Source organism: Toxorhynchites rutilus, chromosome 1 (genome assembly GCF_029784135.1).
Source record: "Toxorhynchites rutilus septentrionalis strain SRP chromosome 1, ASM2978413v1, whole genome shotgun sequence".
Classification (NCBI taxonomy): Eukaryota; Metazoa; Arthropoda; class Insecta; order Diptera; family Culicidae; genus Toxorhynchites; species Toxorhynchites rutilus.
Genome location: NC_073744.1, coordinates 4022484 through 4048240, shown reverse-complemented (window position 1 = coordinate 4048240; position 25757 = coordinate 4022484). Strand labels below are relative to the sequence as shown.

The 25757-nt window shown below is 39.2% G+C and overlaps 4 protein-coding genes across 4 annotated transcripts; 2 read left to right on the top strand and 2 right to left on the bottom strand.

The window, feature by feature from the left end:
- The first annotated feature begins 1139 nt into the window (after nt 1-1139).
- On the top strand, nt 1140-11419 carry LOC129762426 (uncharacterized). The gene is made up of 4 exons (XM_055760661.1): nt 1140-9480; nt 9599-9809; nt 9942-10275; nt 10340-11419. The coding sequence occupies exons 1-4, from the start codon at nt 9349-9351 to the stop codon at nt 11310-11312; spliced, it is 1650 nt and encodes a 549-aa protein (XP_055616636.1). The 5' UTR covers nt 1140-9348; the 3' UTR covers nt 11313-11419.
- LOC129762429 (3'(2'),5'-bisphosphate nucleotidase 1) lies at nt 11365-12565 on the bottom strand. The gene is made up of 2 exons (XM_055760664.1): nt 12178-12565; nt 11365-12122 (listed from the first exon to the last, which is right to left on the bottom strand). Exons 1-2 carry the CDS (start codon nt 12421-12423, stop codon nt 11433-11435), a joined length of 936 nt encoding a protein of 311 aa, XP_055616639.1. The 5' UTR covers nt 12424-12565; the 3' UTR covers nt 11365-11432.
- A 4475-nt stretch (nt 12566-17040) lies between these two features.
- Nucleotides 17041-18208, top strand: LOC129778097 (electron transfer flavoprotein subunit beta). The gene is made up of 2 exons (XM_055784776.1): nt 17041-17239; nt 17384-18208. Exons 1-2 carry the CDS (start codon nt 17189-17191, stop codon nt 18095-18097), a joined length of 765 nt encoding a protein of 254 aa, XP_055640751.1. The 5' UTR covers nt 17041-17188; the 3' UTR covers nt 18098-18208.
- Nucleotides 18209-22344: 4136 nt separating this feature from the next.
- LOC129775734 (zinc finger protein 3 homolog) lies at nt 22345-24744 on the bottom strand. The gene is made up of 3 exons (XM_055780802.1): nt 24265-24744; nt 22620-24209; nt 22345-22560 (listed from the first exon to the last, which is right to left on the bottom strand). Exons 1-3 carry the CDS (start codon nt 24498-24500, stop codon nt 22410-22412), a joined length of 1977 nt encoding a protein of 658 aa, XP_055636777.1. The 5' UTR covers nt 24501-24744; the 3' UTR covers nt 22345-22409.
- Nucleotides 24745-25757: the final 1013 nt, after the last annotated feature.

Sequence of the window (25757 nt, the reverse complement as noted above, 5' to 3'; positions counted from 1 at the left end):
TAATGATCTTATGCATTATATTCAATAAATATTCCACACCACTAACATTAATTTATACATTTCATTGAACATTTTTCTAAAATAGTAAAAAGCGTCGGAGTCTCAGATCGAAAGTGTTATAAATGACACACGTCCCCACCGTACCAACACAGGCTATATGCTAAACAATAACGAATGATGAAGCTGGAGGGAATCGCAAAGTCGTAGTGTTGATATTTTCTGAGAAATGAATGAATTATTGATTTTTCGGTCTCACAGATCTATGCGCGAGGAGAAGAGTGTTGAGCGCAAAATACACCTAATAAAATGCATCGTGAAAGTTCACTTTCAACACTCCTATACTCGCGCATTGGTCTGTCAGACCGAGAAATCAATAATTCGTTCATTTCTCAGAAAATATCAACACTACGACTTTGCGGTTCTCTCTAGCTTCGTTATTCGTCGATCGTCCTCGTTTAGCGTATAGCATGTGTTGGTACAATGGGGACGTGTGCCACTTTTTTAACACTTTCGGTCTAACACACCGACGCGAGTATAGGAGTAACTTTTTTGGACAAGTGCCTTTTTCATATACTAGAATATTGTTGAATAAAATGTATAAATTAATGTTAGTGGCGTGGTATATTTATTGCATATAATGCATAAGACCATCACCGGACTAGTCTTATTTGATTCCAGTCCTTTTTGTAACTGGATTGAACGGATCCATATATTAATTATTCGTCGTTAGATTCATACATTCAAAAGCAAAATATAAATGTTTGACTTTCGTATAGTTATTCGCTAAATATAATGATCATACATATACACACTTGTGAAAGAATTTCACTTGTGGAATAAGTGTAAACAGTAAACTATAAACTAATCGGTGGCTTATGCTAATTATTAACAGTTACAGTTTCGGGGATATTGTTTTATAATGGACAATATCGACAAGAAAACAAGAAAAAGAAAAGGAAGTTCATAGAAATCCTTTTATATCATTTTTCATGCCCCATCTAAAAAAAAGGCATTAATTCTTAGTTTACCAAGAATACAGAGACAAACAATATTAGAAATATACAAACTTATCATCTGGTAATTATATAGAAGGTCGTTATACATTCTTCTCTTTGATAAAAGACCCGAAAAATACGCAACAACTGCATGAAATGTAAAAAACATGTTTGTTTCGAGCATGCAGTTATGCTATGTTCTGATTCTTACTCCAATGAAACCACAATCGATTAATACGTTTTTATTTTGTTTTATATCTCTTTATACCTCAATGAATTATATTCAGTTGCTTACTTTTAATTTATAACAGTGAAAAATTCGAATTTCGTTATTTGTGTTGGAGTATCAAAAATAACTCTGTTTTGAGAATGCTGAATTAGATGACTATTAAAACATAACAAAGATGAAGAAAACATATTTTTTGGAGTTTTTTCATTCAATCATACCCTCTCCTTCAAATAAATGCCAATAAAGCCTGAAAAATACCCAATGGCAACATTACAGAGAAGTTCAATTTTCGGTCTGTGACACTGTGCGCGAGTATACGTGTTATGATTTTGCACGCGAGTACAGGAGGGTTAATACACCAATTCCGTATTGCAGAGTTTCAGCTAAACCTAACGCTCCCATCAAACGATCGCAGGAACAAGACCTTATCTACGGTAGAACTGGAAAACCAATTGGACGTTTTGAAGTAAAAGATAAGTGATAATGTCGAACACTTTTGAAACTTCAACCTACAGACAATGTTTGTACAAAAAAAGGGTATGTACCTAGGAGCACGAACAATTTTTGACGTAGGAGAGTGTTTTTTGTTTACACATTATGTCTTTTCTTTTTTATATGATGATCAAAAACCGGATTCTTCGCCACTTGACATTGTGGTGCTCGGAATGATGGCGTCTTATCACGGGGCTGATGAATCCGTCTGAGAGTGCTGGCCAATCGAGTTCTAAAAATAACTTACATAAAGTGTGCTATTTCCATAGATAGTAGAGGACTATCCATTCTAATTTAAACCAAATTACCTGACCACAAAATTTAACGGCAGACCCCGAATCTTAAATATTATTCCGCAACAAAACCATTATTTTAAAATCATATAATGGGACTATTATAAGGCAAAAACTCACTCGATTCGGCTGTTGTACCTAATTTCGAGATACTACTTACATTGTAGAAACAATCGGAATAATCATCTTCAGTACTCTCAAGGCGACTTTGTGCAATGACTCAGACATGACTCACCAAAACTGCTTCAAATCATTCTCCAGGAACGTACCACAAACCGAGGAATTACGCGGCTTGATTAGATGTAACTAATCAAGAAGACTAACCACATCCAATGAGGAAGAAAACGTATTACAGTTCTGGAAGTGCTGCTCAAACTGCTTTTCCAGTGAGTCCGATGAGCAATAATTTTCGATTTACATCCAAATTAAGTTCCTTTGATAGTGATACAGCAAAGCCTCTCGAACATGGCAGAAATTATTCAGTACTGACCTGACCGTTTCTGATTTTGACCTTTGCTTATATGTTGTCTTGAAACAGAAGCAAATGCTTGAATATTGTTAGAATTAGATGGGTTCGCATGTTTTAAAGCTTCAAATTTAGCACATTCAGATGCCCCTCAGATTCAGATGTTCCTCACTTAAATATGCAAGTATTTTTTTGCTAACATCTGGTTGGCATGGAAATTTATAAAACAGGAGTTTTCCGATTGTGTAAAATATATATGCCTAGCTCGCGATTGTTGTCCAAATAAAAAGCGATGATTTCAGAATTATCTTATCATTATGCCAAAATACTGGATTTATGGGATGAATAGCTGAAATTTTCAATATATTCAACGAACGAAAAAATGTAATTTAGGAAAGACTGAAGAAACTGAACAGCAACCTCTTTCACAGACCCTGAAGAAGGGATGACCCCACTAAGTTCTATGGTATAATTTTGTCTCACAATTACTTTGGAAGTCATCTAGATACTTAATGCAGATCGGTCGATAAGAATTTTGATTTTTTTTAAAATACATTGGTGGAGTCTCAACTGAAATGTGAACAAGGACGCAGTTGAGAAAGGTGCATAAAAAATCGAGAGTGAAGATGAACCGCATTTTGCGGGGATTAACCTTTTTCTCAATGAGTAAAGCAACCTTAGACAGAAGAATTGGATGACTAGATATCAGTGCCTGCTGTCTAGTTTAGTTTTTGAACATCTTTTAGTGTTTTTGTTTATATTAAAAAACATGAAATACTTAAAAATAAATGTAGGATATAAACCCAATTCAATTATTTCCTTGAACTTTTAAATGACAAAATTGTATAATGTTCACGTGGACAACAGGGGGATGAGTATAGTCAATGTCCACGATTGTCCACGGGAGTCTAAAATCGTACTTTTCTTGTCCACGAAATGCGTATGAATATGTGTGAGTATCATCGCTCCTTAAAATATTTGTACCTACAAATGCATGAAAACAAAAGTTACGACTCGTTCACTCTGAGAGTCGCGTATGATTTTATACTTCCGGTGCGATTTGCGATTGAATGCTCCTCTAATTTACTCAAAACTTTGAAAAATCAGCTAGAAAAAACCGCTGAACGTATCAATATGAAACGTTCACAGATGTTTAGGGAATACGCTAGTCTAAAAATTTGCCTGTAAACATTAGAACTTACTGCGATATTTGCAGAATTACAGTGGATTCTGTGATGCACTATAAAAATTTTGTTTTTGGCACTTTTTCGAAATCGATGCATTTTAATTATCAACTTTATCATCAATGGATGTTTATGAGTACCAGCAATGAAAATTATCCGGTTTTTGTCAGTTTTGATTCATGCGACGCCTTTTTTCCTTCGAATGATTAAATTTTCAATGGTACTCATTTTGAAAAATAAGTCAATATCATTGTGCAATTATATACCTTGTCAACGGTCAAATCATAAGTCTTCAAGTAATTGAAAAAATTGTGCTTTGAAATTATCCATTGCACAAATTTTAAAATCAAGACAAGAATCGCTGAATTTAAACGACCCAGATACTATCAACAACCACAGCCGTTTCTAGCTTGCTGTATTTTCCCTTAAAGTAAATATAGAATATCTACCATCAATTATTTTAAACATTGAAACAATTCAACCTTCAGCAGCATATCTAATTATTCTTATAGTGCTTTATGATTCTTTTTTTTTTCATTAGCTTATATAGCTTAGTTGTCACTACACAAGAATAAATATATTACAAAAAAGTTTTACCGATGATCCCAAAAAGCAATTTCAACAATTGATTAGATATACTCAACGACTGTCTCTTCCGCGGCTCAAACTGGGAAACGGCATAGACCGTCCATCTCATTTCACACCATCGAAGAGGAAGTTGCTCAGAGTTATTCGTAGTTTTTTAGTTCTGAGTTTATGAAAATAATATGCTTTCAGGCTTTCAAAGAACCACAAAACGCTACAAATCCTACAGTAAGACATTTTTCTATAAATAATCACTTTTCATATAATTTCTCATTTTTCGAAAAACGTGATAAAAACGAAACATTTTCAGTGATAAATTCGAGAGTGATAAAAACGAGACGTGTTAAAACGCCTTGTGATATAATCGAGACGTTACTATATATAAATTTTGACAAGTCAGCTCCTGCGCCTGAACGATTTCCACCAAAATCGTAATTCTTGAGAACGTTGTCGAAAAGCACACCTCATGTCATGGAAATCCACTCTGTTACGGTGTTTTGTTCCCATCAGCAGCATTGTAGGAAATCCGGATTCACAACAACACTCGTGACGCTTATTCCGCATATTAGGATGAGAATCGACCATTTGTAGATCTATGAGATTGTTCTGAAATTGATCCGGAACTTTAGTCACTCAAACCATGTTCAAATTTGTTCTTTGATTTAAGGAAAAAAATGTTTCATGGTTTTTTTATGGTCTTCTGTACTGTTTCCTCGTCTGTTCCATCATCATTCACTGACGAAAGTCTTTTAAACATTGCGAAGTTGTTCGGTTGAACATTACATTTCAGATTTGGAAATATTTGCCGAGGATCGCAAATTTTAGCGTATCCAATAAAGTTTTTGTGGCAAATTTTTGCTAATCATTGTCCTCCCAATTCCCCCGTTTTAATGACCAAATTCCCCACTAGGGGGGAATTCCCCACCGGTTGAAAATCACTGAACTAAGAGTTGAAAATTGGATCAAGTAAAAGCAAGATAATTTAAATTTATTTTATTATCCTGGTAGTTGAAGGTGAGATTGATGTGTAGAATGTATAGAATGAAATTCAAATCAAATTTATTCTTCGAAACAATAGGTTTAAGTATTAGAGGCAGAAGGTGAAAAATAGACAGTGGAGGAGACTCAAAGTAAGATTTATTATAACAATGTAATTGTAGGACTTTGTAGGACCATCACACTAACGGAATAGAGTTGGTTTATTTAAATAGAAAATCCTCCTGTATCCATCAGCCTCCCTACCCAGAAGTTGATGATACGAAAAATCTTTAACCAGTGTTTATTACTTCTATTTTCACAGCTCAACTTTCACTACTGATGAAATCTTAGCGATTTTTCTGCGGAGAACAATGCTATTTTTTTTACTATTTTCAGCAAGTATTGATGCCAAACTTTTCAATCATCATTTTGACGCGGGACTACGTCTAACCGGAATATATAGGGGGTAAAACGAAAACCTAAACACAGAACATGCAGGAAAAAATGCAAGGTTTCGAATGCTTATAACTCAAACATTTCTTACTGGATCGGCAAGATGTTTGCATCAATCGATAGGGAATATCGATCGCATCTATCGCAGCTAATGAAATGTTATTTTTCATTAGATAAACAATTGAATAATTGTAAAATGTTAAGCGTTATCTAAACGCCCTAACTGCCTCGTTTTGATTGGCCCGATTTACTGTTTCCCCAACACAGCCATCAAAACCAAGCAGCCTTGGGGAAATCGGCATTGCAAATACATGGAAGTAGGGGGACTTTTGTTCTCACCGACATATGTTCCCTAACACAGACTTCAAAACCAAGCATCGTTGGAGAAATCGGCATTGCAAATACATGAAAATAGGGAGAGCTTTTGTTTCCCTAACAGAAATTTCTAAACTAAGGTGCCTGGGGGAAATTAAGAGGAAACTAGACTTAAGAATCTGGGAAAATCGTGCAGACACTAGAGGCGAATGAACATTCATGTTTAAAGCATCTGTAGTATAAAAAGTAGAAGTTGAAGCTATTGATTCATGCAAGTTGGCACACGCGTGTTTTGTTTTGCACTCCAAAAAGCGTTCTTCTAACACGGATTGCAAAAGCGGCTACGAACACAACGCTTTGGCTCTGTTATTCAAGATTGCATTGATAGATATGCATTCATATCCTCTACTCACTGAATTTCTACGCATACCATTTGATGATAAATGTTGAATGTTGATAACCATTTGCTGCGATAACGCCTATTGATTAAACAATATGCGTTCGACGTACATGTCAAAATCGAAACTGCGTGCCTGAAGCTCATCAAATCCAGCAAATTAGCGGTTCGAGAAGTACGTAAACTTGAGAGATGCAAACTTCAAAGGGAAATGTAAAATAAAATAATCGTTTGATAATTCTTCCGTTCATATATTCAGTCCTAGGAATCATACCAATCGTAAAAGGACTGTCATTAAATTTACTTGTAGCGGAGAACATAATCTATCACAATGTATGAATTGACCTAACCTGGCATGTATTCAGTCTTTTTACTCACACAGCAATTGAATTGAATTCAGTTGAATTCGGAAATTGTTTCATGCAATCAAAAACTTAATCAATACAAACAAATGATTGCTAAGCTAAGGTAGTTCCACGTCAACCTTGCGGTTATATCATAGTTATAACCCACCCATTTTTTTTAATCCGCACACTATCGCATCACATTTTTGTGCTCACCCTTTGAACGTTCACCGGAGGCCTGAGGGTGCTCATACACTGTTTGACCGAAGCCAAATATTTGACTCTTTTTGACAGATAAAATTTGGTCAACGTGTACTGATCAAATATATTCTACACAAAACACGACAAGCAAATATTCAATTATTGGATGCCTAAAATATTTTTTCAGTCTGTTCTTCGAACCTGTCGGTACATGGTTAGGTTACCTTGGATATTTCAGTTGATTTTTTTCCATGTTCGGTGTTTGATATTGTTTACTACTGTTTAAAATTGAAGAGTGGCAAACAAAATAGTGTTTGTACAAATATCAAATAAACCTTATCTGTCAAAAAATATCAAATATTTGACCTCCGGGCAAACAGTGTACGGCCACCTTGAGAGGATGTTCGACGCAAGGCGCCTAGAAGTATATCCTAAGGTGAGGCCGTTTCGTCACTAAGTTGGTTAGGGGAGCGGTATACGAAAACAGTACGGAAGAAAGCAGAAGGGGAATTATTTGCTTGAAGCGTGAAAGAGACAGACTGATCACGAGCGAGCTTGGGCACAAGCAAAGTACGTAGAATAGAAGGTAGTCTCCTCCCTGCTTTGTTCAAGTAGTGGTAGGCAAAGAAAAAAGCAAAAAATTGTAATAAACCATCGATTGAATTCATATAAATTCGAACATTTTTGAATTTTTTCAAATTGTAACAAAAGAACTGTCTCAAAATATGTTTCCAGGGGATGAAACAACAGTTAATCATTTTAAAATTAAAAACAGTGAAATTATCGCACCTGTATTATAAAAATAACGCAAAAAACGATGAACAAATGTGTGGAGAGGTTATATCAAAGCAGTGTCGTTCCCGCAATTTGATAATATGATGAAAGATGAACACTGCTGATTTTTGTGTCTTTCATTGAAGCATCCATCATGAATCATCGCGACGCTTTCATTGGTCTCAGTTTGGAGTGTTCAGCCGTAGTGGGGCCACTTAAGGGACCAAATTGGCGTTTCTGGAAAACGAGAAAAACATTTTCTCCATCCCGGATCATCTTCCGAAGTGATTGCAAATAAATATTTTGCACTTTCGCAAGAAGTGAATGTATAAATTTGGAATTTCGTGTGAAACCATTGAAACGGAACGTTTTGGAAGATCCAAGAAGCAAATGCATGGAACAGCTGAAAACATCTCCGATTAGTTTATCTCATTACAATTTATATAAAAAACACACTTACCTCCAGTACGAAGACGTCTTCTTTGCTGATTATAGGTTAAAACAGTATCCCCAAAAGAATCCGGCGAAAAATTAAGCGAACAAACAAATATGTTTCGCGTATCGAACGAGATTTTGTATTCGAAAAAGTTTAACCATTTCCGTCTCAACAACGTCTCAACGGAAAATGGTGGAAAATTATCCGACTTTCTTCAAAATTTTTCTGCTCCGGCATCGCGGGACGTTGCACTTCGACATATTGCTGGAGTAAACAAACACTGTTCAGTATGAAATCGATAAAAAATCACATCAAACCTTACCTGCAGTGAAAATGCGGTACACTATCGTGATTATCGTCGGCTCGACCAACGATTTGGTCACTTTTTACGATTTTTTGAACTTTTCAAAACAAGAAATATTGCAAAAACTTCCGAACATCGAACAAATTGAGGATTGTTTATTACTATCTTCTTTGTGTGCGCGCTCCGTGTGTATACACAGGTAATATCACTTACCTTCTATTCTACGTACTTTGGGGCACAAGCGTATTGTGCTTTGTTTACCAACAAAACACAGTAGACTTCCAAGATGGCTGCAGAGTGGTTTTAGCCAAGACGGGTCTATGGTACTAGGTGAGGCCGTTTCGTCACTAAGTTGGTTAGGGGAGCGGTATATGAAAACAGTACGGAAGAAAGCAGAAGGGGATTTTTTTCCTTGAAGTGTGAAAGAGACAGACTGATCACGAGCGAGCTTGGGTACAAGCGTATTGTGTTTTGGTTACAAACAAAACACAGTAGACTTCCAAGATGGCTGAAGAGTGGTTTTAGCAAGTTGGCCCACCTTAGGATATACTTCTACGCGCCTTGGTTTCAGCATGTTGGCCCACCTTAGGACACACTTCTAGGCGCCTTGGTTCGACGTACTGAAAACATGAATGAACTTCTCATATAAGATTCCACGCAAAGCAGTATTGGTGTCAACTCGCATCCATTCAAGAACAGCGGTCGTGAACTGTGAATTTGGTAGTAAATATTGGAGTAAAGTTCACTCCAATCCAGTCGAAAGTTTGCGGGCAATAAACCTTCAATAACGTAAACCTCTTTTACCTTGTCAAGTCAAGTGGTAGTTGCAATTCAGCGCTTGAAGCGGTCTTAGGTAATCTTCTAGAGTGTGTAAATAGGTGTTTTGGAGTGTTTGCTCAGTGATGACTTCCGGAGACGAAAGTAGATTTATAATAAGCGGTGGGCCCGCACCGCAAAATATCACCGAAGGGTGCGGATCTTTGGGTGCCTTCCTGAGGAATCGTATGCGATGCAACGGAAACGAGGTCGCGGTCGTAAGTATCGAAAGAATAGTGGTCTAATCTTAGTTCTAGTTTTGTTTTTTTTTGCGAATGGCATCGCGCGATGTTCCTATTTGCATAAGGTTAATGTTATGCATATTTTCGTTATTAGATTGATGGAGTGTATGGGTCAGAACTCCGGTATCTGGAACTGTTAGAGCAATCGGTACGTTTGGCGGAATGTTTGCAGCAGTTTGCAGGGGTCAGGGTCGGAGATGTGGTTGGTATAGTTAGTGAGAACCGACTTGAGTTTCCTGCCGTCTTATTTGCATCGATTTTCCTTGGCGCAATGGTGGCACCCATTAATTTGACCTACAGTGAACGTAAGTTGTCCACTTTTTGTCCTCTCATGCTGGATGCCAATTTAATCCTGTTGATAACGACAAACAAGATAACAAATGTGCTCATATAACACACTGTAATACACTGTTGATTAAATTATCTCGTGAACACAGGTGAACTGAAACATGCGTTCAATTTGTCGAAGCCGAAAATAATCTTCGTGTCACCATTTTCTGCCGATCGAGTGGTGTCAGCTGCCCGCAAGAACAAACACATAGTTGAACGGGTTATTCTATTTGGGGATGAAAATCCGCACGGAAACGATGTGGTGCTCTACGAAGACTTCCAAGCGCCGATTTCGTTCGTTAACCCCCAGCAGTTCTACATTCCACCTGTGAACATCGAGGAACAGGTAGCGCTGATAATGTGCTCCTCAGGAACAACTGGGCTTCCGAAAGGAGTTCAGCTTACCCATGCGAATCTTTTGGCCAGTATTGCCCTGCTGAAGTGAGTATTTTTTCCTCTCATTTTCGAACGTATTATCTCCAATTTGTTTTTTTTTCTACCACAGGGAAACAACTCTGTTGACTCAGCAGTCAGAAGAAATGGTGCTACTAGGTGTTCTGCCATGGTTCCACGCTTACGGCTGTATGACCCTGATCAACGTAATTTGCAATAAACAAAAACTCGTCTCGTTGCCTAAATTTGACGAGGGCTTGTTTCTCAGTTGTATCGAAAACTATCGTTGCACAATGGTTTTTGTGGTGCCACCGCTGGTGGTATTTCTGGCCAAACATCCACTGGTGGACAGTTACGACCTGTCCAGTGTGGACACACTTCTGTGCGGAGCTGCTCCTCTAAGCAAGGAGACGGAGGATTTGGTGAGGAAACGTCTCAATATCAAACATGTAAGACAGGGCTACGGAATGAGTGAGACAACGCTGGCGACTTTGGTTCAAAATGGCGAGAACCACAAATCTGGCAGTGTGGGACGGGTACAGGTCGGTACATTGGCAAAAGTAATAGATCCAGAAACGGGAACAGCACTCGGACCCAACCAACATGGAGAGCTTTGCTTCAAGGGGTCACAGATCATGAAAGGATACATCGGGAACGATGAAGCGACGCGACAAACGATCGACGAAGAAGGATGGTTACACACTGGAGATATTGGCTATTATGATGAGGATTTTGAATTTTTTATTGTGGATCGCCTGAAGGAACTGATTAAGTACAAGGGTTATCAGGTACCACCCGCTGAGATTGAGGCTATTTTGTTGACGAATCCGAAAGTGAAAGATGCGGCTGTGATTGGATTACCGGAAGAAAGCGCAGGAGAGCTCCCGCTGGCTTTTGTAGTCAGACAGGAGGGCATTGAACTTGACGAGAAGGAAATTAAAAGGTATGTGGCTGAGAGGACTTCCCCAGCGAAAAGACTCCACGGTGGAGTACGGTTTCTTTCGGAGATCCCGAAGAACCTGAGTGGGAAAATTTTGCGCCGAGAACTCAGAGCTATGCTGCAAAATCCAAAGTCTAAACTATGAAATGGTGTCGGTGTTTAAAGGGAACGTTCGGACCTCAAAAACTTTAATGGAATTTAATGTTATCATACGATAAGTTTGAAATAAACCACAAAATTTACTAATAGTTCAATCTAAAATTGTCTAATGAGTTTTGTTCATAGCTTCCTTCACGTTTTCCGGCATTTTTGCGAGAATATCTTCGTGGGAAATACCACTCGCGGTACCAAGAACTCCGCATACATTCGGAAAACTTACCTCTTTACCGTAATAGTAATGTCTGCCGATCATATCAGTTAGCTTACCACCTTGAGCCTCAAGAACGGCTTCTGGAGCGCATGTGTCCCATTTTTTACAGCCTCTGCTTGCGAAAATATACGCGTGAGCATTTCCTTCCAACAGCTGTAGTACTTTATATCCTGCTCCACCAACCCGCAGCACTTCATCTGGGGAAACGGCATCAAGAGCCGATTGAACAATAGCGTCGGAATGTGATCTTGTAGTGGTAACGATAAATCGATTCGTTGGTGGTCTCGTGGGAGTGAATCCTCCCGTACCGATGCCCTTGACGCCCCAAATGGTTCGACCAAGGGAACCAGTACTCGATTCAAAATACGGCTGATGAATTACTCCGCCAACTGCTCGATCATTCACAGAAATTCCAATGAGAACGGTGACTCGTTCCAAAAAGCCCTGTGTGTATTCGCTCGTTCCGTCCAGTGGATCCACCCAAATCACCAAATCGGACTCTTTGACTTGCTTCAGTGCATCCGGACAAGTATTGCGCTCTAGGAAATCTGTGTTCAAATCTGAAACCAACCAATCCTCGGGGACCTACAACTTTCGATAACTAGTTTAGTCTTTTCTTTGTGTTAACAATATCCCCTACCTTTAAATCTGTTTTACCCTCCTCACCGATGATGGTCACATTGGGGAACAACCGCTCCAGCGAAGCCACAATACACCTTTGAGCCGATCTATCCGCCTCAGTTTGCAGATCATCTTTTGCTTTCTCCACGATCCCGAGGTCCCCTTTGGACATCACGTCGCGAATAATTCGTCCCGCGCGGCCAGCTATCTGTATCGAGCTGGCCATTATTCGCATAACCAACGGGGCGGTGGAGGTACAGGCCATTTCTGCTGTATCTGTTGTAACGCTGGAAAATTATCGATCAAACCCGATTAGTTTCTAGTTTACTCGAACTGTTACGGTGTGTAGTGATAACAGAAATGAACACAAGAAAACCCGAGACAAGAAAACAAGACAAACATCGTTGGCCTACAGGAAAGTGCCATCGAGAAAGTTTCCGCACAAAAACATTTTTTTGGTTCAACGTATTCAAACAAAGGTGAGACCAAGGAGCTGGAATTCGTTTTCGACAGTATGAGGATAAGGCATGGAAGATGCGAGAGGGGATGAAAAATGACAGCGACTATTTTTGTTTATAAACAAACCAGGTCCAATTTTTATGCTACATAGCGTTTTCTGCACACCAACAATTACCTACGCTGGACCGGTTTCAATCGAACTAGCTGTTGTGTCAAGCGCGATCAGGTGAGTCTCCAGCTGAAGCAGCAGTCGTCGGGAAACGACATGCCTGGATATCCAAACCGTACCGTTGCGCTCACTCAATCGTAATGGGTCGTCAACGACTAATGTGATCAAAGCGAATGGAACTAGGAGCAGTACGGTACAAGCCCGCCGGTAGTGGCTCTTTCATATACCCACTAGCACAGCTCCCACAATCGCTGAATTGCCAATCCCAGCAGCAACGGCAACAACCCTCACGTCCCGTAAAACAGCAATGAAGACAATAACTTGCAGCAGTCACCGAAACACAACAATGATGCCAACAGCGTAAACAAACGAACACATAGCCGTATGCATTCTTCATTGCATGCCATTTGTTATCCTCTTTCTCGGAAACGCTAGCCGTTCATTTGGCCGCTGTCAATTCGAACTCAAGTAATGGCTGAACAGCAATTCTGACATAACGTTCCACCTTATCATACCGCCTTGGGTGAGACATATTCGCTTGCTCTAGCTTTGGAAGATTGACAATAAATGTATTATCCACAGGGATTCACCTGTAATCCGACGTCTAGCTAACTGAACAGACATGTAATGCGACACGAATAAATGGACTTTTGACGTAGGACTACGTCTCACATTAAGGGTTCCTAATCAGAAAACAGGTCACGTTTTTATGAAATAAAGTTAACGTTAATAACTATTTTTTTTTAATCGAATCGGAAATTTTTTAAGATTTGTTTTATATGCTATACATTGCAATCCCATAGCCTGTACATGGTTTAAATTGATGAAAATTGGTAGCATTCCCATTTCCCCATACATTTGTTCTGTCCATTTGTGTGCTTTCCCGAACAGAGATGTCAATAACGGGCAACTTATGCAACCGCTAGAATATAAATAACGAAGGGGGATAGATAGAAAATAGAATATTTGCGAAGTAAACTCCACCCTGGCATAGCAAGTGAGCTGTCGCTAGCGTGTATGTATTGCATCTCCTCTGAGGATAATTCTCAGAATCTTTCTGTGTCCGACACAACACACGTCGCTTCTTCTGTTTGTTTTTTTAAGTATCCCCTCGAGCTGTGAACACTAGCGAATATTTCATTTAAAGTGCATCTGGCATTGCAATTAAGACAACCATCCGAGATGGTAAAGCAGGCGAAAAAAGAGAAGAGTGCAAACGATTATAGGTCGCTTTTAGTGTTTGGCTATATGTGTGTTGCTTGTTTTCGTTGCGCATAACTTAGTGAACAAGTTCTGTACATGTGAATAGTACACCTTCGATACTTTTAGTTGCCATTCGTATTTGCTCTCGTGCGCATCGGCTCTGTTCTGATGCAACAAGCTTTGTTGACGGTTTTGACCGAGAGTCGAGAAACGATTTTTCATAAACGGTCATTCTCGCGATGTTTCATTTTTATCGTTGCAACTGTGTGTATCTGTTAGAGCCCCCGCCGACTGCAGACTTTATCGGCCGATAGATTGGTCGGACTGATTAAGTCGTATGAAGCGATATGCATATGCGCACACTACACCGATTCAGTACAGGCCAATAAAAAAAAAATTATTAGGCTTCCCAATTGCATTCAAACTATTCGGTCGGTCAACTATCGGCCGTTCGTTTAATCAGTACTGGCTAGCATCGATCTACGCACACACGACTATTGTTTATCGGCCAATATTTCAATTCGCTCTCAATTCACTCTCAATTCGCTACGTGCCATGCAAATCACTGATAATGGGATGCACCCAATGCTCTCTGAATCTCTTTTAGATGTTCTTTCACCGTTCTCTTCACCGTTGTCAAACACAAATTAATTCAGTCTTTCGAGAATATTCGGCCGACAGTTGGCTAGTGTACGCACTCTTTACCAACCCAACAACCCGACAATCGTTGCTTCTCGAAATGATTCTACAAAACCACACATGCCATTAAACCTTTTCAGGATCCCCGGATTTTTTTTTACTAAAGAATTATTTAAGAAATTTCGACGTATTCGCAAATAATATCCGAAATGATAAGCCAACAAATTTCAAGAAAAAGATTGTGTAGTCCTACATCTTAAGCGGTCGTGTCTCGGATATAACCCCTCTATTTTTTTTTTTATTTTCGTCGATTATAACTTTTTAGAACCAGAAAGAAATGTTACCTCTGAATCTATTAAAAACGTCTCGGATTTTCACTAGGAGAACGTGGATTAGTCAGCGTGTCTCAAAAAACGTAACCACACTGAGCCTAAATTTTGGAAGAAAAACCTACGTAAGGGTAATACAGATGCAGGCAAACTATACATCAACACACGAGGGGCGGCAGTTGCGGCCAAGAAGATTCAGGAGTATTACGTCTGTGGTTGCCCAAAAAACTGTTATAAAAAATGTTTTTTGAGCAACGTCTGTCAAATTTCGAGCAATTTTACAAAAAAAAACCCTCGTGGGAAGCACCACGACCCAGATGATCCTTTTTTTGAATTAGACTCGAGGAAGATATTCGGAGGCCGTTTACCTTTTTTTATCATACTAAATTTGTTTTTTTTATCCAAATGGGCGCAGAATTCCTCGTGCGAAGTACAACGACATTCAACATCTTATGAAATACGTAGCCCCTGTAAACCATGAATTTTTCTTCATAAAGATGGTTTCCAATTATCAAAATCCATTTTAATCATTTTAATATCATCATTGCAGTAATTATTCAGACTAAAATACATCCAGCGACAATGAACTGAAAACCATATTCTTTGATTTTTATTGTGTCAAAATGAACTGAGTGCATGCGTACCAGAACTAGAAGTCATTTCTTTCTATATTTATGTGTGTTTTAGAGATATTCCGAATCTCAGTGCTTTGCAGATACCCTGTTTGTTACAGGTGAGCGATAAAATGATAGATTTGATCAGCCACGGTCAATTAGTGGGAGCCCAAATTTCAAATTCAAATATCTTATAATAATTTTTTTGACGCATGGCTCATTTTGGCAGAACCCCGACCATATAGTGGGGGGAATATGAACAGGTTGATAATATACGAAGCGCAGAGGATTATCGCTCGTGAGAGGAATAATTTTATTCAACCAAGATCCAAGGGGACGAATGGCCGTTAAATGATGAAAAATTGAATTCATCCACCTTGAAGTAATATTTAATCCACCTAGAATTAATATTTGAGGGGCTTAGAATGCAAGGGGTGTAAGTGACATCATCGATTTCTCTACATCGACTCTCTCTTCTGGTCATAGCTTAGCTACAAACACATTCCCAGCTGTATTTGACAATGTGGAAGACAGGTCAGAACCTCATCTATCGGATTCTATAGCAGACTCAAATAGGAACGTTTTTGCAGTTGAGTTAACTAAAGAGAAAGTTGATGAAGAGAAATCGATCATGTCACTTACACCCCTTTCCTTCTGAACCCTTCATTTATTATATAGTAATATTTTCAGCAGTATAAACGGACAGAGCTTCAACTATTTTGCTTTTGGTTCCAGTCAGCTTCTAAACAGTCCACCTTTGGCAATTTGATTTCCGTTTATAAACGCAGGGCGTTCCTTAAGAATAGATTAAACAGACTTTTCACATTCCTTCTCACTCCCACTCGCAACTGTCCGTTTCACCCCACCAGTACAATTATTCCAAATATTTAAATTTCCCACACACAAATGAATTTTCTTTTTTGTACATACCTAATATCGCTTCTCTGTTAACTCACAAACTGAAATATAACCATCAGCGCATTGGATTTTGATGTGAAACCACTTAAAATATCGAAGCAGCTAAAATAACATTCGCACGCGGAATCATGTATGATTTTTGGTTTTTGTTTCCTTTTTCCACTTTTTGCCATAGGGTGGCTTAGATATTATAGAATAGCATGTAGAAGGTCATTAACAGAAATCTTAAATTCAAAATTCCGCACACGTTGATCAAATTTTATCTGTCAAAAAGAGTCAAATATTATGCTTCGGTCAAACAGTATATGAGCACCCTAGTGAAAAAATAAAAAATATGGGTAAAAATATTTTGCGATAAGGAACAAAACTACCAGTTTTCACGAAAATCTAAGAACCACCATATAGGTTTGGCATTGAACGGCTGATTATTAAAAAAATCATAAAATAAAATTTCATTATGACGAAACAACAGACTCACACCACTCTGTTAATGAATCTTATCTGCCTGTCATCTTGTTAAACACTTGTTGAGCGACCTTTGGGCATTACTCGAATTGTGACTTCAGTGGATGTAGTAGTGTCCGAATTGGAAGAGTCACTTAACTCAATTGATTCAAGCTGGTTCGTGGCTCGACCAAATCAACAGTCGAATTGCAAATATCATTTAATCAGATCCAAAAAAGATTCTCCGAAGTAATCATGTCTCGCGTTCTGGTCGGAGTAAAACGTGTCATCGACTATGCCGTGAAGGTAGGATGATCGCTAGAATGATGAAGTAGTAACAGAGATAAGTGATTAACTTGCTGATAAGCCGTAGTGTGCTCAAATTTGTCCATCAAATACTAGTCCTGAGTTACACAACAGGTCAAAGACTAAACATGTTTGCGGTTTCAGATACGCGTCAAGCCGGACAAGACCGGTGTGGTTACCGAGGGGGTGAAACACTCGATGAATCCCTTCGATGAGATCGCTGTGGAGGAAGCGGTCAAGATGAAGGAGAAAAAAATTGCATCGGAAGTCGTAGCAGTCTCGGTTGGCCCAGCCCAATCGCAAGAGGTGCTCCGGACGGCTTTGGCAATGGGAGCCGATCGTGGAATTCATATCGAGGTGAGCGGTAAAGACTACGATCTGCTGCAACCGATACACGTGTCGAAAATCCTGGCCAAGCTGGCCCAAGACGAGAAAGCGGATCTCGTCATTCTCGGGAAACAAGCCATCGATGATGATTGCAATCAGACTGCTCAGATGACGGCGGCACTGCTCGATTGGCCACAGGCTACGTTTGCGTCTAAGGTGGAGAAAACCGCTGACGGTTTGACGGTGGTGCGCGAGGTTGACGGTGGATTGGAAACGATCAAAACCAGGGTTCCGGCAGTAATCAGCGCCGATTTGCGTTTAAACACTCCCCGCTATGCCACGCTGCCAAACATCATGAAGGCTAAGAAGAAACCAATTAAAAAAATCGCCCCGAAGGATCTTGGGGTGGATACCTCACCCAGAATCGAAATCGTTTCGGTTGAGGATCCTCCAGTTCGCCAGGCGGGTTCCATACTACCCGATGTGGACACGCTGCTTGCCAAGTTGCGCGAGGGAGGACACATTAAGTGAGATGAGTCCCAACGAATTTGAGTAGTTTTTTTACATGTATTTTTTGTTGTTAATCAAGTGCATTTTCCCCATATAAAAAGTATCGAAATATAATTTCCCTTTACAATCGAACTCCCTCAACAAAGTGTTGTGTGTTATTTTTAGAAAAAAAGTCACAGGAGGGTTGTGTCCGAAACACGACCGCAAAGTTGACGTAGGATTCTGTTAGGCTATCTGTTGCATGTTGATTTTGGATATGTTTGAAGAATTACATCGTTAAACTTATTGACAATGATTTGGTGACCCTGAAAAGGGCCGTTTTGATTTGGTTGCTGTGCATTGTTTGTTCACTCCACCAGTGTTTACAACCGAGTGATGATGCAAGGGTGTTAATTAGTCGTTGGATGGTGCGTATCACGATAGAAGATGCAAAAGTGGAACGAGACATGATGAAGACCATCCTCTGTGGCCCTAGACAAGATGACTCCTGTGGTCTATATGGATGAAATAAAAAAAATCACCAATGTATTACGAGGTATGGCTATTAAATAACGAGACTGGTTACGAAAAAGGATTATATTTTAAAAATTACGGTACAACGATATGCTTCCTTCAATATACTCCCCTTGGCTCCTCACACACCTTTCCATACGTTTTTTTCATTGTTCGAAGCAGTGCTGAAACTCTTCTTTTGTGATGGCGTTTAAGAGCCGCGTCGCGTTTTCCTTCGCCTCTTCTACGGACTGAAATAGGGTTCCTTTCAACACGGATTTGATCTTGGGTAATAGAAAAAAAGTCGCATGGGGCTAGATCTGGCGAGTACGGGGCATGAGCACTGGAATGCCCCTATCGGCTAAAAATTGCTTCACCGACAGCGTGTTGTGGATACGTGCGTTGTTGTTCGTGTTTTTCGTCACAAATGATTTTCGACGCGCACTACAAACCAAGTTCCATTCAAAGCACTGCTGCTCGCAAACTACTATAGTGACAAAAACGTATTTTCGTATGTGTATAGCAGACACTTCAAGCTACCGAACGCACTATTCGTTTCCCCCCCCCCCTCGCCGACCCCTCTGGGGCACCCTCCAGGCGCGCAGTCTCGTTATCTAACAGCCATACCTCGTATAAGATAATTATCAATATCGAACACAATTATTCACGTTTTCTTACTAAGCAAATGTTCATGAGTTCAATCGAAGAACTGTTCATTGATTGATCTTCTAATCAATCCCTTTGAATTCACCTTTTACTATAAAATTTCTAGTATATCTAGAAGTAGTAGTAATGTAGTATTTCTAGTATATCAGATTATTTCCAGACACAATTCTCGTTCAAGATTTTTCAACCACTTGCAAATAAAATGTTTCTACGTTACATGGAATAAATGTTTGATACAGAAAATTTGATAGAATAAAGACAGACCCCTCCCCTTTTCTCCTCTTAGAGAGGGGGGAGGAGTGTCTATTCACCATAGAAACGTTTCGTGGCCCCTAAAATATTCACATGTCAAATTTGGCTCCATTTGCTTGATTAATTCTCGATTAATAATCAAAAAAATAAAATAGTCCGGATAATCGAGTCTCTGGATAATAGAGTTCGACCTATATATGCAAGTCGGGGGCATTTTTATATTGCAAGTAAGGTGAGTAATACGATTAATTCTAGCAAATGAATTTAAATCTGGAACTTTAATGCTGATTGCTTCGTCAAATTTCACATCAATGACCGATCGTGTATTATGAAAATTTTAGCACAAGTGTAAGTGTAAAATTGTATATGGCAACAGTTGTGTTAAAAATGACTTGAAACTTTAAACGATTTATTTCAATTTTCATAAATAAAAAAACCATTGTTTGTTCCCTCTCGAGAACGGATCGTCCGGTTTAAGCTGTCTGTTGTGTTGTGTTCATTTACACCCAAGAAAAGTTCATACGGTGAGAAAAATTGGAAAAGTGCAGAAATATTCGAAAAGTGATTTCCATATGCTCTACACATCGTATTAGGTGCTGTTAGTCCAACTAAAATTGGCGGTGAGGCATCGTATTACGTTGGGCTTGCAGCGAAACTGGAAATGGGTTGAATAAACACTAAGAAAGTAAAAATTATAAAAGAAAATTACCTTTTCCATTTTAAATATGTTTTATCTATCTTCTATCTATCTATATATATAAAAATGGATTTCTGTCTGTCTGTCTGATTCTTATGGACTCGGAAACTACTGAATTGATCAACATGAAAGTTGGTATGTAGGGGTTTTTGGGGCCGGGGAAGGTTTACGTGATAGTTTGAGACCCCTCCCCCCACTCTAAGGGGGGTCTGCCATACAAATGAAACACAAATTTCTGCATTACTCGAGAATTAATCAACAAATGAAACAAAATTTGGCATGTGGAGGTTTTAGGGTGCAATAAATGTTTCTATGATGATTAGATACTCCACCCCCCTCTTAAAGGGGGGGCTGCCATACAAATGAAACACAAGTTTCTGCATTACTCAAGAACTAATCAAGCAAATGAAACGAAATTTGGCATGTGAAGGTTTTAGGGTGCAATTAATGTTTCTATGGTAGTTAGACACTCCACCCCCTTTCTCTAAGGGGGGCTGCCATACAAATGAAACACAAATTTCTGCATTACTCGAGAATTAATCAAACAAATGGAGCCAAATTTGGCATGCGAAGGATTTAGGGGACACGAAACGTTTCTATGGTGAATAGACACTTCTCCCCCATCTCTAAAGGGGGGCTGCCATACAAATGAAACACAAACTTCTGCATAACTCGAGAGCTAATCAAGCTAATGGAGTCAAATTTGGGATGTGAGGGTTTTTGGGTATGAGGAATGTTTCCATGATGGTATGACACCCCTTCCTCCTCTGGAAAGGAGAGGGGGTCCCATAAAAATAATGCACATATTTCAACCAAACATGACAATTGAAAATTTTCGGAAAACTCTGAAGGAAAATGAGAAAATTCGAAAAATTCAATTCGAATGTGTTCTACAATTACATATTGACAAGCGTTGTTAGTCCATTTGATGTTTGCGGTAACGAAATTGATCTTCGTTTGAAAGTGGAATTTGATTTTAATGTGATAAAACGCACTACTATATCGCCTTCTATCTATATAAATAAAAATGAATCGCTGATAAGAGCAAAACTCGAGAAAGGAATTGTCCGATTTAGGACTGTATTCATTCTATCATATTTTCTGTATCAAACATTTCTTCCAAGCAACGGCGAAACATGTTATTTGCAAGTGGATGATAAATCTTGCACGAGAGTTGTGTCTGAAAATAATCTGATATTATAATGTCGAGTTTTGGTAGAAGTACTACAAATTTTATAGTAAAAAAATATTTAAAAGGGTAGATTAGAAGATCAATCAATGAACAGATTTGCGTTTGGACTCATGAACGTGCGCTTAGTAAGAAAATGTGATGTGATAACGAAAAATAAATTTTGGGCGAGACGAAGTTTACCGGTTCAGCTAGTGTAATATACAAATAAATAAGTACAAATCATTGTTATTTTACGTTTACCGAGAGATTTTCTTTTGAATTTTCTTATGATTCGATTATCCGGAGTGAAATAAAAATCAACATTCCGGATAATCGAGCCGACCTGTATTTGCAATGCCGATTTCTCCGTATCTCCAATTTCGACCAATCAGAACTAGGTATTTCCTTTTGGAGATTTTTCAATTGTTTGATAGTTAGTTTCATATAATATATTATTTCATTTATTCTGATAAATTGTTATGGGATGCTCAGATCGATTGATGCAAATATCTCGTAAATCCATCAGGAAATAACTGAGCAATAATTGTAAGTACATGAGGTGCTGCATGTGTCGTCATTTTCGACCAATCAGAAGTGGGTATTTCCGTTAGGATAGGGGTTGAAATTTTTCGATTGTTCGATAGTTAGTTTCATGACATATATTATTTTATTCGATTAAAAAATTGTTATGGAGTGCTGGAATCGATTGACGCAAAAATCTCATCAATCCATCATGGAATGTCCGAGCAATAAGCGTTTGAAATTGTACAATTTTTACGATGTGTTCCATTTTCGATTTGTATCCCGATATGTTCCCGAAAGACGTAACCCTACGTCAAAAGCATTGACTCGACTCGCCGTTTTGTTGCAAATGTAATAGCAAAGTATCAAATTGGACTTCGATCGCGTTACAAGGGTATGACCGCTAAGTTCACAGTTCATAAGTGCACTGATTGGACTTTTCTCTATTACAAAACATCAGACTCTGCATGCGCTCTACACGAACGTAGATATATTTTTGGCTAATCGCTGTTACTTCCTCCTCTCACTTACCTTCAAAAACTATCTTCGAATAAGTTATCAATTGTTTCCTCGGGCGCGAACGAAATCATTTGACAACGTTTCTTGTGCTTGCTGAATGTGGCGTCATCGCTGAACCGTTTCGAACAAACCATACATTGGAAAGGTTTTTCGCCCGTATGTATCCTGGAATGAACGGGAATAATTGCGATGACGAACTTCAAAATTTTTTTTGTGCATCTTACCGCCTATGAATAGCTAGCTGATCCTTTCGCATGAAAGATTTATCACAGAAATCGCACGTGAAGGTCTTCCCTTTGGTGTGGGACGCAACGTGTCGCCGCAGTGCCGACGCAGTTTTGTATGATTTGGTGATGCAAAGTGGGCAATCATACTTACGCACATCCGTGTGTCGATTGTCCATGTGCGTTTGGAGTCGTTGTATCGTGGCATGACGTTGACCACACTCCGCACAAGCGTACTTGTCGGTGTGGATCTCTTTGTGATGCGCCAGTTGTTGCTTGGTGAGGAATGTTCGGGGACAGTTTGGACACTGCACGTAGGGATACTCTTCGTCCGCGTGGCTGGTCTGTATGTGTTCGGCCAGTTCATCCGATTTTTTATGTGCTATTTTACAAAGTTGGCAGATTAGATGGTAAGGTTTCGTCTGAGCAGACGAGGGTAGTTTTTTGAGGTGAACATATTGTTTATGTACGTAAAGGGCATGATAGTTTTTGAACTCCAGATTACAAACCGAGCAGACGTGAGGATTTTTCCCTTCGTGGACCATATCGATGTGGTTTCGCAAATTCAACAACCGACGGAAGCATATGCCGCACTCCGGGCATTTGTGTGGTTTTTCGTCGGTATGCAGAAGCATGTGTCGCTCTAGGCTGGATTTAGCCGTAAAAGTTTTATTGCAAATATTACAATTATGTACCAGCAATTTCTCATGCGCTACCCGAATGTGGTTTGTGAGTTTACTTCTGTACTTGAACATTTTGCCACATGTTTCGCATATGTTCGATCGGGCTGTTTCGGAATTACGCTTTACCTTATTTGCTACCTGGTGGACCTTGTTCTGATGGGCTCTCATCTGCTTTTTCGCACAAAACCGAAGAAGGCAGAGCGAACATTTATGGGGACGTTCGTTCCCTTCATGACGACCCAGATGCCGATTATACGGTGCCACCTCAGGAAACTTCTTATCACATTCATGGCAATGGTAATCGGTTTTTGTCGCATGTTGTTCGGTGAGGTGAGACAGCAAATCATTTGCATCGTCTAAAACTTTAACACAAATATAGCATTTTCTGTCCATTGTTTTCTTCATAGTGTTAGAATTCACAGTCGCTCCCACTTGGTCGGATCCAAATTCATCTGCTATGATTAATCCTGACACCTCTGTCGCCAATTCAGATTCGTTTGACGATAATCCATGTTCTTCGCTGCTTAAATCTACAACGGTATCGTGAAGTTCGGGAGTCCATTCGTTAGTTTCTTCTTCTATGAATGCATCCACGGATGGATGTTCAAGCTTTATTGTACAGTGCAGTTCCTGAGCGCTACTTTCGCCTATTTTAGCAACTTCTTGGTACTCCGCCGCATTGTTTGCGAAAAAAGTTTGAATAGAATTTAAAATTTCAATTCTTGCCAAACATTCCTGACATATCAGATGGAGGAAATCATTATCCTGAAAGCAAACATTCATCAGCTGTTCGATGATGACCGAGGATGTATTTTCTTCGGTGAATTCATGTCTTGATATCATAGCTGAAGCAGGATAAAACCGTAAGCACAGTCGACAGCTGCCAATTTCCACATATTCTCCCAAACTAGAACACAAACAGTATTATCAATGCTCAACGAGAAACTATCGATTTCACATACCAATTCGCGAATAACGTCGGTTCCTGATAATGATACTCATCTGTTTCATCCTCATCCGCCGGGAAATGCCACATACATATTTCTGATTGACTTAGTTCGAGATCTTCGCTGATTGGCACAATGGATCCGGATCCTGCTTGGATCGCCTCTAGCCATCTCGAGGAAAGCACCTCGCTCCGTGGAAATAATTTGAAAGCTCCATCGGCACTCCTACACGTCGGAACAACACAGGGCATCGTAGGGCAACAATAATCCTTAATTAATTAAAGAGAAAAGTTCCTGTATGCGAACGCAAAGAAAAATAAATTTTCGTGACAGTGTTTGCATACAAACCGAGGGGTGTGCAAACGGTATGCATTACTTCCGACATAGGGCTGCGCCCAGAGCTGCAGTCCAAGGCGCCTAGAAGTATATCCTAAGGTGGGCCAACTTGCTAAAACCACTCTTCAGCCATCTTGGAAGTCTACTGTGTTTTGTTTGTAAACAAAACACAATACGCTAGTGCCGAAGCTCGCTCGTGATCAGTCTGTCTCTTTCACGCTACAAGCAAATAATTCCCCTTCTGCTTTCTTCCGTACTGTTTTCATATACCGCTCCCCTAACCAACTTAGTGGCGAAACGACCTCACCTAGTACCATAGACCCGTCTTGCTGCAATCCATCACCGTCAATGTCACAAAAAAGCTGACCATAGTCACTCAATTCCTCTCACGGTACGTGAGATTCAAATATTCCGTAGTGATACTCACTCTCTTGTTTCTGACACCTAACCAAATGACGGTTGGTTCCAATGCCTCTCACTGCCGATCGCTCTGTTTACAACTTTACGTTACGAGAGCGGTGGTTGTGGCGTATGATGGCAGTAGAAATGTGAGTGATCAGACAGTTCCAATCATTCTTGACAATCGCGACGGTTGTTTAGATTCGTTTGTTGAAGTAGAAGTTGTTGTTGTTGTTAGAGATGTCTAAATTTTTCGTGTATTCGATTATCGATTAATCGTGGGTCAATATTCGATTCATTCGAACAATTGTCCTTCAGTATTCGGTTAATCGAGCGAATATTTATTTCTTGTAGTTGAAATGAACAGACATATATAATAAAAAATATTATGGTGTCATGATTCTAAAAGTTACATTAAATATAATTTTCAAATGAACATGGTGCAGCATAATGGTTTTTAAATGAAATGGTATTTAAGTATATTGATAAATTTACCATTTCATAATTATTTGCGGATCATGAAAACGATCTGATTGAAAACCGACAAGGCGTGTTTTTTTATTTTGAGTTAATCATTACCAGAACTATTGAAGTTTAGTTAATAAACGTGAGATGAACACAAAAATTTTATTTTTTCATAAAACGAAAGAAAATTGCGATCTCAAAGAATCGCTCAAAAATCATCCTCTTGCATTGAGGCTTTATTGAGAAACTTCTTATACCGTGCCTTTAACTGCGCGGGAATAACCCGCGAAGAAGAATTGGCGCATAAA

Excerpts from the sequence above, each read along its gene's own strand:
- LOC129762429 (XM_055760664.1), bottom strand. The coding sequence starts at position 12,423 with ATGGCCTGTACCTCCACCGCCCCGTTGGTTATGCGAATAATGGCCAGC. Across the intron at positions 12,123-12,177 it reads AGGGTAAAACAGATTTAAAG|GTCCCCGAGGATTGGTTGGT; the intron begins GTAGGGGATATT and ends CGAAAGTTGTAG.
- LOC129778097 (XM_055784776.1), top strand. The coding sequence starts at position 17,189 with ATGTCTCGCGTTCTGGTCGGAGTAAAACGTGTCATCGACTATGCCGTG. Across the intron at positions 17,240-17,383 it reads TCATCGACTATGCCGTGAAG|ATACGCGTCAAGCCGGACAA; the intron begins GTAGGATGATCG and ends TTGCGGTTTCAG.
- LOC129775734 (XM_055780802.1), bottom strand. The coding sequence starts at position 24,500 with ATGCCCTGTGTTGTTCCGACGTGTAGGAGTGCCGATGGAGCTTTCAAA. Across the intron at positions 24,210-24,264 it reads CCGACGTTATTCGCGAATTG|TTTGGGAGAATATGTGGAAA; the intron begins GTATGTGAAATC and ends TTTGTGTTCTAG. Across the intron at positions 22,561-22,619 it reads CAGCTAGCTATTCATAGGCG|GATACATACGGGCGAAAAAC; the intron begins GTAAGATGCACA and ends CGTTCATTCCAG.
- LOC129762426 (XM_055760661.1), top strand. The coding sequence starts at position 9,349 with ATGACTTCCGGAGACGAAAGTAGATTTATAATAAGCGGTGGGCCCGCA. Across the intron at positions 9,810-9,941 it reads TAATTTGACCTACAGTGAAC|GTGAACTGAAACATGCGTTC; the intron begins GTAAGTTGTCCA and ends TCGTGAACACAG. Across the intron at positions 10,276-10,339 it reads GCCAGTATTGCCCTGCTGAA|GGAAACAACTCTGTTGACTC; the intron begins GTGAGTATTTTT and ends TTTCTACCACAG.